This window comes from Daucus carota, chromosome 3 (genome assembly GCF_001625215.2).
Source record: "Daucus carota subsp. sativus chromosome 3, DH1 v3.0, whole genome shotgun sequence".
Classification (NCBI taxonomy): Eukaryota; Viridiplantae; Streptophyta; class Magnoliopsida; order Apiales; family Apiaceae; genus Daucus; species Daucus carota.
The window spans coordinates 5,260,960-5,274,145 of record NC_030383.2 but is presented as its reverse complement, the minus strand read 5'-3'; the positions used below and the strand labels follow the sequence as shown (position 1 = coordinate 5,274,145).

Genomic DNA, 13,186 nt, shown 5'->3' with positions numbered 1-13,186 from the left:
CGTTTCGTTTCATTTTCTTTCTGGCCTCACCAGAAAAGAAATAGCGTAACATCAATTCCAATATAATATTAAAATTGTGTAAAATTTGTATAAATAGATAGTGTGATACCAAATTTAATACAGATTTTATATTAAACTTGATATATTTTATAATTCTAATAATATGTTTCTTTCATTAAAAAAACAAATTTTGCAGATGAAAGATTACCTTTTACTGGGTGGAGATGTATTCTATGAATTATGTAATTTTGACACTAAAATAAGGTAAAAGTGTTAAAATACATTTTATGAATAACATAATTTTTGAAAATAAAAGAGCTTAAGAATTACATATTCTTATAATATCAATAGTAGTTTTTTTTTTCTAAATTTATTTGAAATTAGGCATACTTTGAACCTTTTCAAGAAATTTATATAGGATTTAATTTAAATCTAATTTTTAGGTAACATTTTAGCATGACAGTGTTAAGCAGAAGCTCAATAAAAAAATCTTAATCCCCTTTTGTCCCATCCACAAAACAAGACACTGAATAAATTCATAAGAGCATCTCCAACCATCTAAACTTTTGGCTAAAAGGTGAGTTGGCATACTTAAAATAAAAAAATTTAGCCAACAACTCCAAAAACTAAACTCCAACCATGCTCAGCTGTTGTCTATAAATTTAGCCAACCTGTTATGGATGACTAAATTTGTCGAACCTCTACAGGTCTGTAAGCAAATCTGTAGGAAGATTGTACATCATTTATTACCATATTGAACTGATATATTCTATTTTAACAATTTAAAATATTAATAACATACTAGTTTTAAATTATAGCCAACCAATATAGCCAGTACCATTGAAGTAAAATGTCTTACAGGTTCAGCAAATTTTACATAATGTCTTACATGTTCAATTTAGCCAACGATTATAGCCAACGCCGTTGGAGATGCTCTAAGCTCAATAAATATTTCAATCTTTTCAATGCTGGACAAAATAATTAATATAATATATTTTAAAAAGCTCACACTCAAGTTCCAACTGTATATAAACCCACACAAAAACCATCTTATTCATCCATATACCAAAAAACAAAACAAGCTCTTCTTACATGTTCCAAACACAGACCAAAAGCCATGACAAGAAACCTAGTCCGAGATGATTCCGACTATGACAGCAGCTCCTCCTCCATCACCGTCCCCGAATCCAGCCGCAGCTGGATGACCAACCTCAGCTTCGGCAGCCGCCGCAGCTCCATCTCCGAGTCCTCATTCTCCAACTCATTCAAGCCACACAAGGCCAACCAGGCTGCCTGGGAAGCCATGAACCGCCTCCGTGCAGCCGAGAAGCCCGGCGGCTCTGTCGGGCTCCACAACTTTCGGCTTCTTCGTCGGCTTGGCAGCGGGGATCTTGGGAACGTTTATCTTTGTCAGATTAGAAATGTGAGTGCTTTCGGGCTTAAGTTTCCTCAGTGTTATTATGCTATGAAGGTGGTGGACAGGGAGGCTCTGGCGATAAGGAATAAGCTGCAGAGGGCAGAAATGGAAAAGGAGATTTTGGGCTTGTTGGATCATCCTTTTTTGCCGACTTTGTATGCGGAGTTTGAGGCTTCGCATTATTCTTGCTTTGTTATGGAGTTTTGTCCGGGTGGTGACCTCCATGCTGCCAGGCAACGACAGCCCGGAAAGCGGTTTTCCATCTCCGCTGCCATGTAAGTATTTTTTTTTCCCGGGTTGAGTTGAGTTTTAGTGAAACAGGACCTTATGATATATAAAATTTGAGAAATAGGTGTAAACTATTAGTGACTTCGTGTTTATAGAAAGACAGCCTTGAATCTTTTTGTTTTAGTGGATTTGAAGTTGATTGCTAACTTTGCTTTACATGATAAACAGGTTTTATGCAGCGGAAACACTGCTAGCGCTGGAGTATCTGCATATGATGGGCGTTGTTTATAGAGATCTTAAGCCAGAAAATGTTTTAGTTCGTGAAGATGGTCACATTATGCTTTCGGATTTCGATCTTTCTCTTAAATGTGACGTTGTCCCGAAGCTTATTAGACCTAAACCTGATCAACAATCAGTTGACAACAGGGTGTTGAAGCATACTACCTCTAGTGTCCGTTCTTGTGCCATAACAATTCCGATGCCTCAGTGCGTGATGCCCATGCAGCCAGTCCTCACTTGTTTCTCCAAGAAGACCAAAACCACAACAATTACGGAGCAAATAGGCGTTCCTGCTGTAACAGAATACAGTCCTGAATTGGTGGCTGAACCGATCAATGCCCGTTCCAAGTCGTTTGTTGGGACTCATGAGTACCTGGCACCCGAGGTGATTTCAGGACAAGGCCATGGGAGTGCAGTGGACTGGTGGACATTCGGGGTGTTTTTGTATGAGCTTCTTTATGGTGTAACACCTTTCAAGGGAGAAACCAATGAGAAAACTCTCATCAACATACTAAAACAACCACTCGGGTTCCCCAGACTCGGATTCAGTACTAGTAAAGAATACGAAGAAACTGTAAAAGTCCAGGATCTTATCAGCAAGTTATTGATCAAGAATCCAAAGAAGAGGATAGGGAGTTTAAAGGGGTCTGTGGAGATTAAGAGGCATGAGTTCTTTAAGGGTGTGAATTGGGCCCTGATCAGGTCAGTCAGGCCCCCTGAGGTTCCAAGTGATGTCCAAAAGATTAAGAGCAGAGGTGTTCCAGTTGCTGTAGTGCCAAAGCTGAGCAAGAAACAGAGGGAGGCACCATACCAGATTCCTCACCATTTTGACTATTTTTAATTACTGTATATACTTACATAAGTCTTAGATTATTAGAATGTCAAAGTTCATATTATGCAATAGTAAATTAGTAAGATCACCTAGCTAGCTTGGTTTGACATCAATGAGAGATCTGTGTGGTCTTATATCATTAGCTTTTCTTTGTGTGGAGAGTTGTTTTAGTTCTTCCTTGATATATAATGTAATACCATATTAACAAAAACCTGTTTTCAATAATTTGAATATATAACACGTTTTTCGAAGAACTGATAACTTAACATGATAGCGATGAATGAAGTCGAACAGAAAGGAAGTCACATCAGTCATATCTACGAATAAACTTACATAGTAGCAACTACTTGTTCATCACATCATATCCTCTGCATGAAATTCTGTAATAACAACAGTAGCTCATCTTCTGCTTGAGGTTTCTAATAATGATCACAAAATAACCAGAAGTAACTTGGAACTGTGTTATTCAGTTCTGGTGAATTTCATAGCTGCTTCAAATCCCAAAAAAGTAAATGGAACTTGTAGCTGCTTTATTGTTTTATCATTTTATTTTCACTTACATAAACATAAAGAGATAGACATATAAATGGAGCAGATAAGTCATTATTGTCCCCATCTTTTTTCTTGTGAAAGAGCTCATCAGCTCATGTGATCACCATTATTACTTTCTCAATGATGGTGAAAGGAAAACAATAAAATTTTATAGATAGCTAAAATCATGCATTTTTATTAATCTTTCTTTACCTTTTCTCATTCACATACTCCTACAATTTTATTAATAATGAAACAAACTCATCATTGCCTTTTACTTTCAACCTTTCTTTTTGAGCAAACAGAAGATACTGCTCATTAACCAAAGTAAATTCTGGTAATCATCACTGTTTTCCTTTAATTCAGATGGAATATGCATAAACTACAAGTATATATTGGACACGGTTTATCTACCTGTCTCTTGTGTTAGATGACTCTTTCTGCATTTTCGATTTGTTCTAGAAAAAGTCAAGTCCGTCTGCATTTCATCATCTCCGAATCGGTTGATCTAATCTATCACTCATTTTAGAGATAAATGTCTCAAATATCACTTTCGGAAAAACTATTCACAAATATTAATTTGTAATCTAAAGTGCTAAATAGGTAATAGCGTTCATCCTTTTTTTTCTTTTTCCTAACGTGTGTTATGTTTTCGAGTAATTTAAGACCTAAACATGAAATGATATATTTTTCTCGTCCGACATTATTTTTCATTAACTCTAATATTTTGAACATCACTTTGAAAAAAAGGATTTGAGCTAAAATTTAAAAGAACAACATTTTATTGATCACATAGAATTCAAATGAAATGACTTTTGAAGATAACATAACTGAAAATATAAAAATTCATTAACTTCTCCGATTAAGACTTCAATCTGGATTAACTTCCGCTCATTCCAACTTTAATCCCTCTTTCAAACCATCGTGGCAACATAAGCGCACCAGAGTAAATGTTTCTTTGAGACTTAGTTTGTACAGTAATTCGGATAAAAAATGTACATCCAAGTCCAAACTACTAAATGCCATATGAGTGTACATATATGTAGTCTACATGATTGTTTAAAGTTGAAAGAGGGAATCCAATACAAAAAACCAGCTGGTTGTATGAAAGTGGGCACACAGTAATAATTAAAAATGAATGGAGATGGTATATTTGTATGTTATCAACTTACAATAAAAAATCGTATAGAGTCAAAGTTGTATAAAATGTAATGAAAAGATGAGGACCATTAGTAAGATACTGCATGCAAGACAAGACTTAAGGATGGCTTGATTTAATTTAAAAGAATAAAAGTGTGTTATTTACGAGTGACAACTGGTAAGTTATTTATGAGTGAAAAATAATTTTCAATTGTAAGTTTAAATAATTATTTTGATATTTATAATTTATTGAATATAATAAATATTAATATAATAATAAATTATGATAAATTATTTTCTAAAAAGATATTTTACATGTTTATAAAATCAAAATTTCAAAAATAAAAAAGTAACTAAAAAGTTTAATATTTTCGATTTTCAAGATTATGCCATATAAGTCTATCAGTTATAAATTTTGTACACAAACAATATCAATATCAACTTCTATGTGTCCATGAAAACATCAATAATAAACTTATAAGTACAAACTAGATTATTAAACCCCACCAAACGCCAAAAGGATTTATTATTATTAAAATGAAAGTAGAATATACCAGTAGGATGTATGTGTCAGTCCATCATCGCACGCGGTCACTTTTGTCCTAGCTTTCCTCTTCCTTTCATCACCACTGCTACTACCTTTTCTCTTTCTACTCTCTCTCTCTTTCTTAATCTCTCTCCCCTTTGTTTCTTCCCAGTTCTTTTTGTCTACAAGTATTGAGGTAATATGGTCTATGGATTTCGCCTATGCATTGGATTATTCTGGGTAGCTAGTTGACAAAAGTGTTCCGTATTTAATCAGATATTTTTATATTTTTGATTTGATTCGGAAAATTCGAGTTCCGAGCCGAAACTTGACTACGGATATTTAATTTACTAATGAATTTTAAAGTTGGAAAGTTTATAAATATCAAAAAAAATTTAATTCAATTGTATCTCTGAAAATTGATCACTAACTTAAGTTGACCAATACCTCGCTTGGTTTCCGATTGCAAGTATTTTTGAAATCCTTGAATACGATATTGTCTGTCTGGATTGAATTCCAATATCAAGTACTCTTGGAATCCTGGGATAAGATATTCATTCGAATATTAAAATAAAATTAAAAAATGAAATTTGAAAAAAAATGGCAGCCGAAATGAAAGTCCTCCGGCCCAATTTCATAGTCCATACTCCAATGCATCCTAATTGCCCCGGTCCAGTAGATGAAACTTAAAGAGATTTTCTCGTCATTTGTGTCTGCAACAAGGAAAATATAAGACACAAATTAATCAATTATACCGGTATATCAAATAGCTAAATCAAAATAATTTGAATAATAGTTTTTTCATTTTTTCTGTAATTCCATTCTTTTCTTTAACATTAATATATTGATACAAGTGGATTTACAGTAGCAAGTCCCTGTGTATTTATTTTTTTACTTTAAACATCCTTTTCATTCTTTTTGGCCCTTTCTCCATAATTTATATAGAGTCGTGTATAATTCGACTTCTGAGACCAAATGGAAGCAGCATGAGCCTGAAGCCGAAAGCTATTGAAAGCTGAAACAAACATAATATAAGAAGGAATATTCAAAATACAGAAAAAACCCGCAAATTCAAATAGAATTGAGAGGATATTGATTCTTGCAGTATTATTGAGCAGAATTTGTCCCCATTTATATTAGTCATATAAAATATAGATATGCAGAATAAAGATAGCTCATTGCTGGGATTTTGTCTGAGGTTTTCCTGCTGTTGCAGAATATTCACATTGTCTGCTGCATTGTTGGTGATCAGGATTCTCTCTTTTCCAATTAGAGGTTAACAACCAGCTCACGTGTTATTTCTGAAATGACACATCGGAAAACATGGGACCAGTTATCCGGGGCTGGTGAGTCGGTGGAAGGACTTTCTAACTGGTCGACGATGCTGATCTGGCCGTTCCATACACAGGATTAGCTACTCAAATGCATGAAACCAGGGGGTCTACACAGATGAAAACAAACGATAAGTGCATGCAATATGATGAGTAGATAGGCATGATTCATGAGTTACTATAGCTAATTAGCCATGCATTTCACTGAGGTTCTATGCAGCTGTAATTTTTGGTCTTTTGCTATTGGTAATGCATGTGACCAGACTGCAACATATTCCTAGTCTTTATAATACAAAAATGCCACATGCCAACCAGGCTTTACAGCAATGATAGTCATGTCGATCTCAAGGACAATGACACAAAAGCTATATGCAGGTAGTTGTGATTGTGAACACATATTATTCTACACAGGGCAATGCTACATTTTCATTGTAAATATATCCCAGAGAACAGCTAACTATACTTAACTAAGTATGAGAGTATAATTGTAGCACGATTTAGCAAGACTCTTTAGGTGAACCAGGATCAAGTAATCAACTTTGATTTTGAGTCACATAGAGAACTAAACTGTTTTCATACTATAGAGTAAGAGTCTGTACATGTGTATTTAAATTTAGTGATGAGAAACTCGAGACTCTTGAAGGGAAAGCTAATCACATATTCACGAGTAAATGGTAGAAAAATGTGTATTAAGTTACGAATATTGCTGAAGAAAATAGAAATGTGATACCATTGGGTTTAGCTAGACAAGAAACCATCTCCGGCTTCAGATTCAATCCTCTGTTTACTCCTAAAGTTCTCGAAGTGTCAGATCCATCATAGTGAAGTGTACTCGCCCATGAACTAGGCTACCTTAACACTAGTCACTTGTTCTGTGGTCGAACATTTTTTAGCCAATTATTCTGTTGTCATTCTACTTAGCGTAATGAATTCTTTGTCTTGTAGAATGCTGGTAATGCTTCATGCTCATATAATTCTTCAATACCTGCAACTTTCCTGAGGATGCAATCAGCGCAAAAGTATGGTTACAGCATAATGTGCGGACAATTGTCAAGATATGATGACCCATATCCTCAAGTCTCAACACGTTTATCAGATAATATTACACAATCTTCCAGAAAATGGAAAAAGATAAAAAATGAGATGATATTGGACAATAATATATAAGCAAATTATCAATTTAATAATATAAAGTAAGCATACATGGTTGGTTTATAGCAAGAATTGTCATTAGTCATATGCATATGCTGTTACATACACATACACATATCACTAAATGATTAGAACACCTCCACCAGGTTTGCATCTTCAAATGGCTTTTGCATTATTGCATAAAGGAGAATCAAAACATGGAAGGAAGAATAGAATTTGGCAATGGATGTGCATTATTGGGAACTGATTCCTAATAGGAACTTCCTGTAGCTATTTGCCCTTCCAACCTCAATAGCATAAACCGGAACTATATAAGCCTAGTGCAGAAAGAGGGTCGGTACTCAGTTTACGCGGAATCAACATAAGCAACAAATCACCATGCTTAAGAACAGGAAATCCCTTTAATCAAGAGACAGGGAATTTAGTTTATCCAAATTAGACTTTCAATTAGTCTCTTCCCTCACAACATGCACCTTGCTAGAAACAGACAGTGGGAAAGTAGAATATCGCCTAGAAGCCCTTTTAATCAGTTAATGCACAAGAATATTGTTGAGACTGGTGCATTGTAGAAAGAAATTTGGAAATCATAAGCTTTTATGCATGCACATACTAATCAAACACCTTTACAAGCTCTTCCTTTTTACACCCTACACTCCCAAAAGAAGGTTATGGAGAAGTAATAGTTTGTATAGATATATCAGAATTTTCTACTTTAAGAATCCCATAATTAGTTGAAAAACCCAAAGACTTATATGACAAGAAAAGGTCCACCATGGCCCTCCTCATGACACTTTAGCTAGTATATAAGACACTTCAACCCATTCATAAAACTTGCTCCACCAACATATCTGTGATCTGCTAATCCTATTCTTCCAGCTATCATCATTCAAGTCCTTGAGGTGAGTCCTGTTGATTTAAGCTTGTCTTCACCCTATAGAATTCATAGGTTTGGAACTCTGCTTTACTGTATCGTTTTAGTTTAGTTACCACCACAATTTTCAATAGTAATTTCCACCTCTACGTTAACCACATGTATTAATTATGGAAAATGTAGCCTCCATTCGACCATCAATTTAGAACACTCATAGAAAAAAGAACTATAATTCCATCGACTCACCACACACACACACACACACACACACACACACACACATTTATTAACAATTTTTATGTCTGATGTCGCTAGAATTCTTTTTTGCCAATCAACAGCTATAAGGCTCTCCTAACCCCTTCGATAAGAAAAGTAATACATAGGCATTTCTATCTACACGATACTTGTTGTAGTATTTTATTTGGCAGTTATCTAAGCTCATAAGATGAAATACTGGAAATGTGATAAATTTAACATATTCCAACTATTTTTTTTTCCAGTATAACATATCAAGAAAAGGAAGATGCAGAAAAGCGGAGACTGGATGTGTGGTTCATGCCAGTACTTAAATTTTAAAAGATGGGATTCATGTCAGCGTTGTAGGTTTCCTAAGGTTGGAGGTGAAGCTTGCAATATGTCTTCTTATGGGATGAGTAAACCAGAAGGCTTGCCTGGGGACTGGTACTGCCATGAAATCAGATGTGGAGCACATAACTATGCTAGCAGGGCAAGTTGCTACAGGTGCGGTGTTCCTAAAGAAGATTACAGTGGTCATGGGGCTGGCATTATGGGATCAGGAGGCTATGAGTATAACAACACAGTCCCACCTGGCTGGAAAGCTGGAGACTGGGTTTGTAACAGGTATATCTATGTTTACTCTATCTTCACTTTATTTTTGTTTGTATTAACTTTTAGTGATGCTTAGCAATGGCACATTAGACTGTTATATGCAATTACAATAAATAATATTATGATCTTAATTATGTATAACTATTGGAAAATTTGTCATTTTATGTGAAATTTTGAATCTAATACGACGGTAACTGGATTTCTCAGAGTTGGATGCGGCATACACAATTATGCCAGTAGGACTGAATGCTATAAATGCAAAACACCACGAGAATATGGTAAGCAATCTAGGCCATTAGACTTACTAGTTCATGACATAAGTTGTTTGAATGTAATAACCCTTCAAAATGTTTTCTTTCAGGTGGTGCAGTCTAATAAGGTGGACTAACAGAAGTACTACTAGAAACATCTCTGCAGCTTCAAGTTCCGGATTACCCTGACAACATTAAAATATGCATTAGCTATATCATATTTATCTATCTCCTTTCCTGGTCAATCAAACAGCTAAAGGTTGTCGGTTGACGACCCAACTACTAAAATTACCAGGTCTTTTGGGAGAAGGTTTATAGTGTAGTATGGTAGTATCTGTACTAACGAAAAGCTAATGAAATCCTTTTGTCTTCCTGATAATACCTGCTATCCATAAACTGGTTTAATATGTATTTTTAACAGTAATACTCATATATAATTCTCACACCAAGCTACTCAAAAGGAGATATAGATAAAAAAACATAACGGGCCACCAGTACTTGACCATTGCTTCAACAAACCAATTTATAACAGGAAACAAGAATTATGTAGTAGGATAGTACAAAAAATTCAGATCGCCTTTTATGTAAGTTCACTTCAACAGCCAGCCTTTTGATGGAGCAATAATTCTTATACCTTCAACTTCAAGCATCAAATAACTAAAATATCAATAATGTATTGACAGGAAACTTGATGCTATAACCTATGAGCACAGGAGCCATTAGCCATATGCTGCTGCTGCAACACAGTCAATCCTACGTTCTAAACTTTTTCATGGTTTATAATTTCATATACCTTCACATTTGAAAGTCCGTTGAGAAAACTTTGGCTGTAGCAGCATAGCATTAAACCATAATCATAACTTTTCCGTGACTTCTGCAAAATAAGAACTTTTTTTGTTTATCATATAATTCAATATATGCCAAGTGATTACAGAAGCATATCTGGATTCCATGTTAAATTTATGAGAATTATAAGTATGTTAATAAATATTTAGTATGAGGACTTTACCCCATTGGTTAAGCATAAAGATTTCTTGACTCTTACTAGCATTTCTTATTCTTTGTCGATGTTAGTTATTCCTATACATGTTAACTGTATTGCATTAATCCCTATACACACATACAAGGTGGTTGTTCCATATGATAGAGGAAACACTACCAAAAATTAGGCAAAAACTGACCACCAACTTAGTTTGATATTGTTCCCCAGACCCGACCTCCGACAATGGTCATTTGCTAAAATCTGGTTGTGAACGTGTTTGTTCACTTCTATTCAGACCAAGTCTTTGGGCCTTAAAGCCACATGGAACAATGTAGCATAGACCAATAACACAGCATTCATTACCGACTGACCCGTCACACCAGTTTTAGCAACTGCTCCCAAAAGAGGGCTGATCACGCTGGTGGTCGGATCAACACGGTCAGGGAATAGGGTCTTTTTTCGGTAGTGAAAATTTTCTCATTGTCAGCTACTAATATATTAGCTATTAATAATCTTATTAAGGGGAAAGATAAAGTCTAGATCATTGCTACATATCATACAATAACTAGCTCATTAGTTCTATTTACTAGCATCATTTTAAACAAACAATATAAAATGATGAATCGTGTATTCTAAAAATTATAACAATTAACACAATTAGTTATATTTATAAGCATATTCTTAATGAGTGATGACACCTCTGAAATTAGATAACTAGGAAGAAGAGACATAGTCATGTCATTCCTATGTCAAGTTGAAATGGTTGATAGACAAGACACCATAATTTGTCGAACTCTATAGTCTCTATAGAGACAACCTGTTGGTTTGCATAGTAAAACAATGACTTGATCATATAGAGAAAGAAACTTAAAATAAATGATATTTGCTGGAGATAACCATATCTCAGACTCAGAGGACACATACATTCATTAAAAATATTGCATTCTCTATGCAATCAGTTTAACTGAAACCAATTGTGTTTGTATATGCAATCACTTAAACTCAAACCAATTGCTTTTGTTAGTCTGGATAGTTTACTAAGATGTAAAACATTTTATCTACAAAAAGAGCTTTAAATTAGGATATCAATGTTTATCCAAATCTGGCTCAAACTTTTAAAGTTATATACATTAGTGGATATAGCTAGTTAAAGTCTAGATTCAGTGAACATACAAGCATAAATTATCCTGAAAAACATGCAAGCATACCTTTAATGGAAATGCCGGAACCTTGTGCTTCAAGCATGAAAGCCACCTCAGTGATCATATTCAAATGATCCCCATTGTCTCTTGGTAGGCTGAATCTTGAGAGCGTCTTTAAGCTAAAAAGATTGTTCATTTATACATTATGGCCCTTTATAAATCTTGACAAGCTTCAAACATTGGAATTACTATTTTGTCAATACAACAATCTTAAATCCATTGTTAAAGCCAAACAATAGCATTTAATTATCAGTACGAAAGATTAGTCTAAAATGTTAAAAGAGAGTGTTTGTATGATGCACCATATATATTCCCTGTCAGACCAGCTCTGCACAACTAAATATATGCCACTGAATGGATCCTATACTTGAAAAAACTCCCTTAAGTCAAAAGATCAGACCACCCTAACAAGCCAACTAAAGGGAACAAGCTCACTCGAGACTTCTCCCACGCTCAATTACTGTTCTATGTTACTCCGACCCTTTAGATATGGTTCGCCTCACTCATGTTGGAACAAAGACAATGGTAATGATTTAATAGAAGTAGCTAGACATATATTAGCACCAAAAGTGATTTTTGGAGTTATAATAGCAACAAAACTTCAATGTGTGGGAACCAGATAATCTCAAAGTTTAACTATAAATTTCCATCCTTTTGCATTTTTGCCAATTTTGCCCCCATTGGAGTCATGAACTCCACCATTCTAATTAACTAAATAAGTTTTTAAAGTTTTTATGTTAAGTCACTCACAATCGTTAATCAAAATCAATGAATTTACATCAATGAATTACTCATCTCTTTCAAACACAATAATTACAAATTCAACCGGAATCTTTGAATCCGTCGAGAGAAATAATGAAAATTCCTCAAAAAAAGGGTGAGATTGTACAAATGTAAAAACATAACAAAAATCGAATTGCAGCTTTGCACAAAGGTTAAATATAAAGGTTAAAGATGAAGAGAAGCAAATTGTATCCTCATGATAACAATAATTCAAAATCAAAGACATACAATCTTTTATTCGTACAAAATTACTATTATAACACTTCTGCTAGCATATTCATTCAACGAGCCTTCCGTAATCATCATTTGGAAGCCTATCCTCCTCAAACGTGCCCTTGTATTTTATTTTGTTTTGTGCCCAAATATTATTTTAACTTTTTTCTCCTTTGTATATACAAAAATGTGTCCCTCGGTGTTATATCTTTCTATTTTTTTTTTTTTGTGCCCTCGTTCAAAAGTATAAGCCGCTAATTAAGTCTGGTATGATCCTTTACTTTAAGAATCCATGTAATTCCCTAAGTACATGCATTAAGGTACAATATGTTAATAACCCTAGTTATTCGGTAGCAAAGAGAAACAATATATGAACCGTAACAATGTAAGAATTTTACCATACCTGAAAAAACAATGTAAGGGTTTTATCATACCTGAAAATAATTGCAGCATGTTAAACTTATTGCAATACGATTCCCCCAGTTCAAGTCCAAGGCGATTGAATAATGCGTTCCCTTGGGTTGTTTAACATGAACGGTGAACCAATTCACCGCCGATGGGGTCGCATCATAATATTAAAAAGATGATGGCCATGTAAA

General features: G+C 34.5%; 1 protein-coding gene and 1 long non-coding RNA gene across 4 annotated transcripts; one reads left to right on the top strand and one right to left on the bottom strand.

Annotated features, from left to right (window-relative positions):
• The first annotated feature begins 1,047 nt into the window (after positions 1-1,047).
• Positions 1,048-3,029, top strand: LOC108192363 (protein kinase PINOID 2). Its single transcript, XM_017372730.2, has 2 exons — positions 1,048-1,692; positions 1,874-3,029. The coding sequence occupies exons 1-2, from the start codon at positions 1,118-1,120 to the stop codon at positions 2,763-2,765; spliced, it is 1,467 nt and encodes a 488-aa protein (XP_017228219.1). The 5' UTR covers positions 1,048-1,117; the 3' UTR covers positions 2,766-3,029.
• A 2,665-nt stretch (positions 3,030-5,694) lies between these two features.
• Positions 5,695-13,186, bottom strand: LOC108213392 (uncharacterized). Of its 3 annotated transcripts, none has more exons than XR_010289628.1 (5): positions 13,022-13,186; positions 11,598-11,710; positions 9,462-10,281; positions 7,015-7,280; positions 5,695-6,394 (listed from the first exon to the last, which is right to left on the bottom strand). It is a non-coding gene; the product is annotated as an uncharacterized LOC108213392 (long non-coding RNA). The 3 variants fall into 3 exon arrangements; XR_001805264.2 differs by having other exon boundaries at positions 5,697-6,394; positions 10,201-10,281; XR_010289627.1 differs by having other exon boundaries at positions 5,704-6,394; positions 7,015-10,281.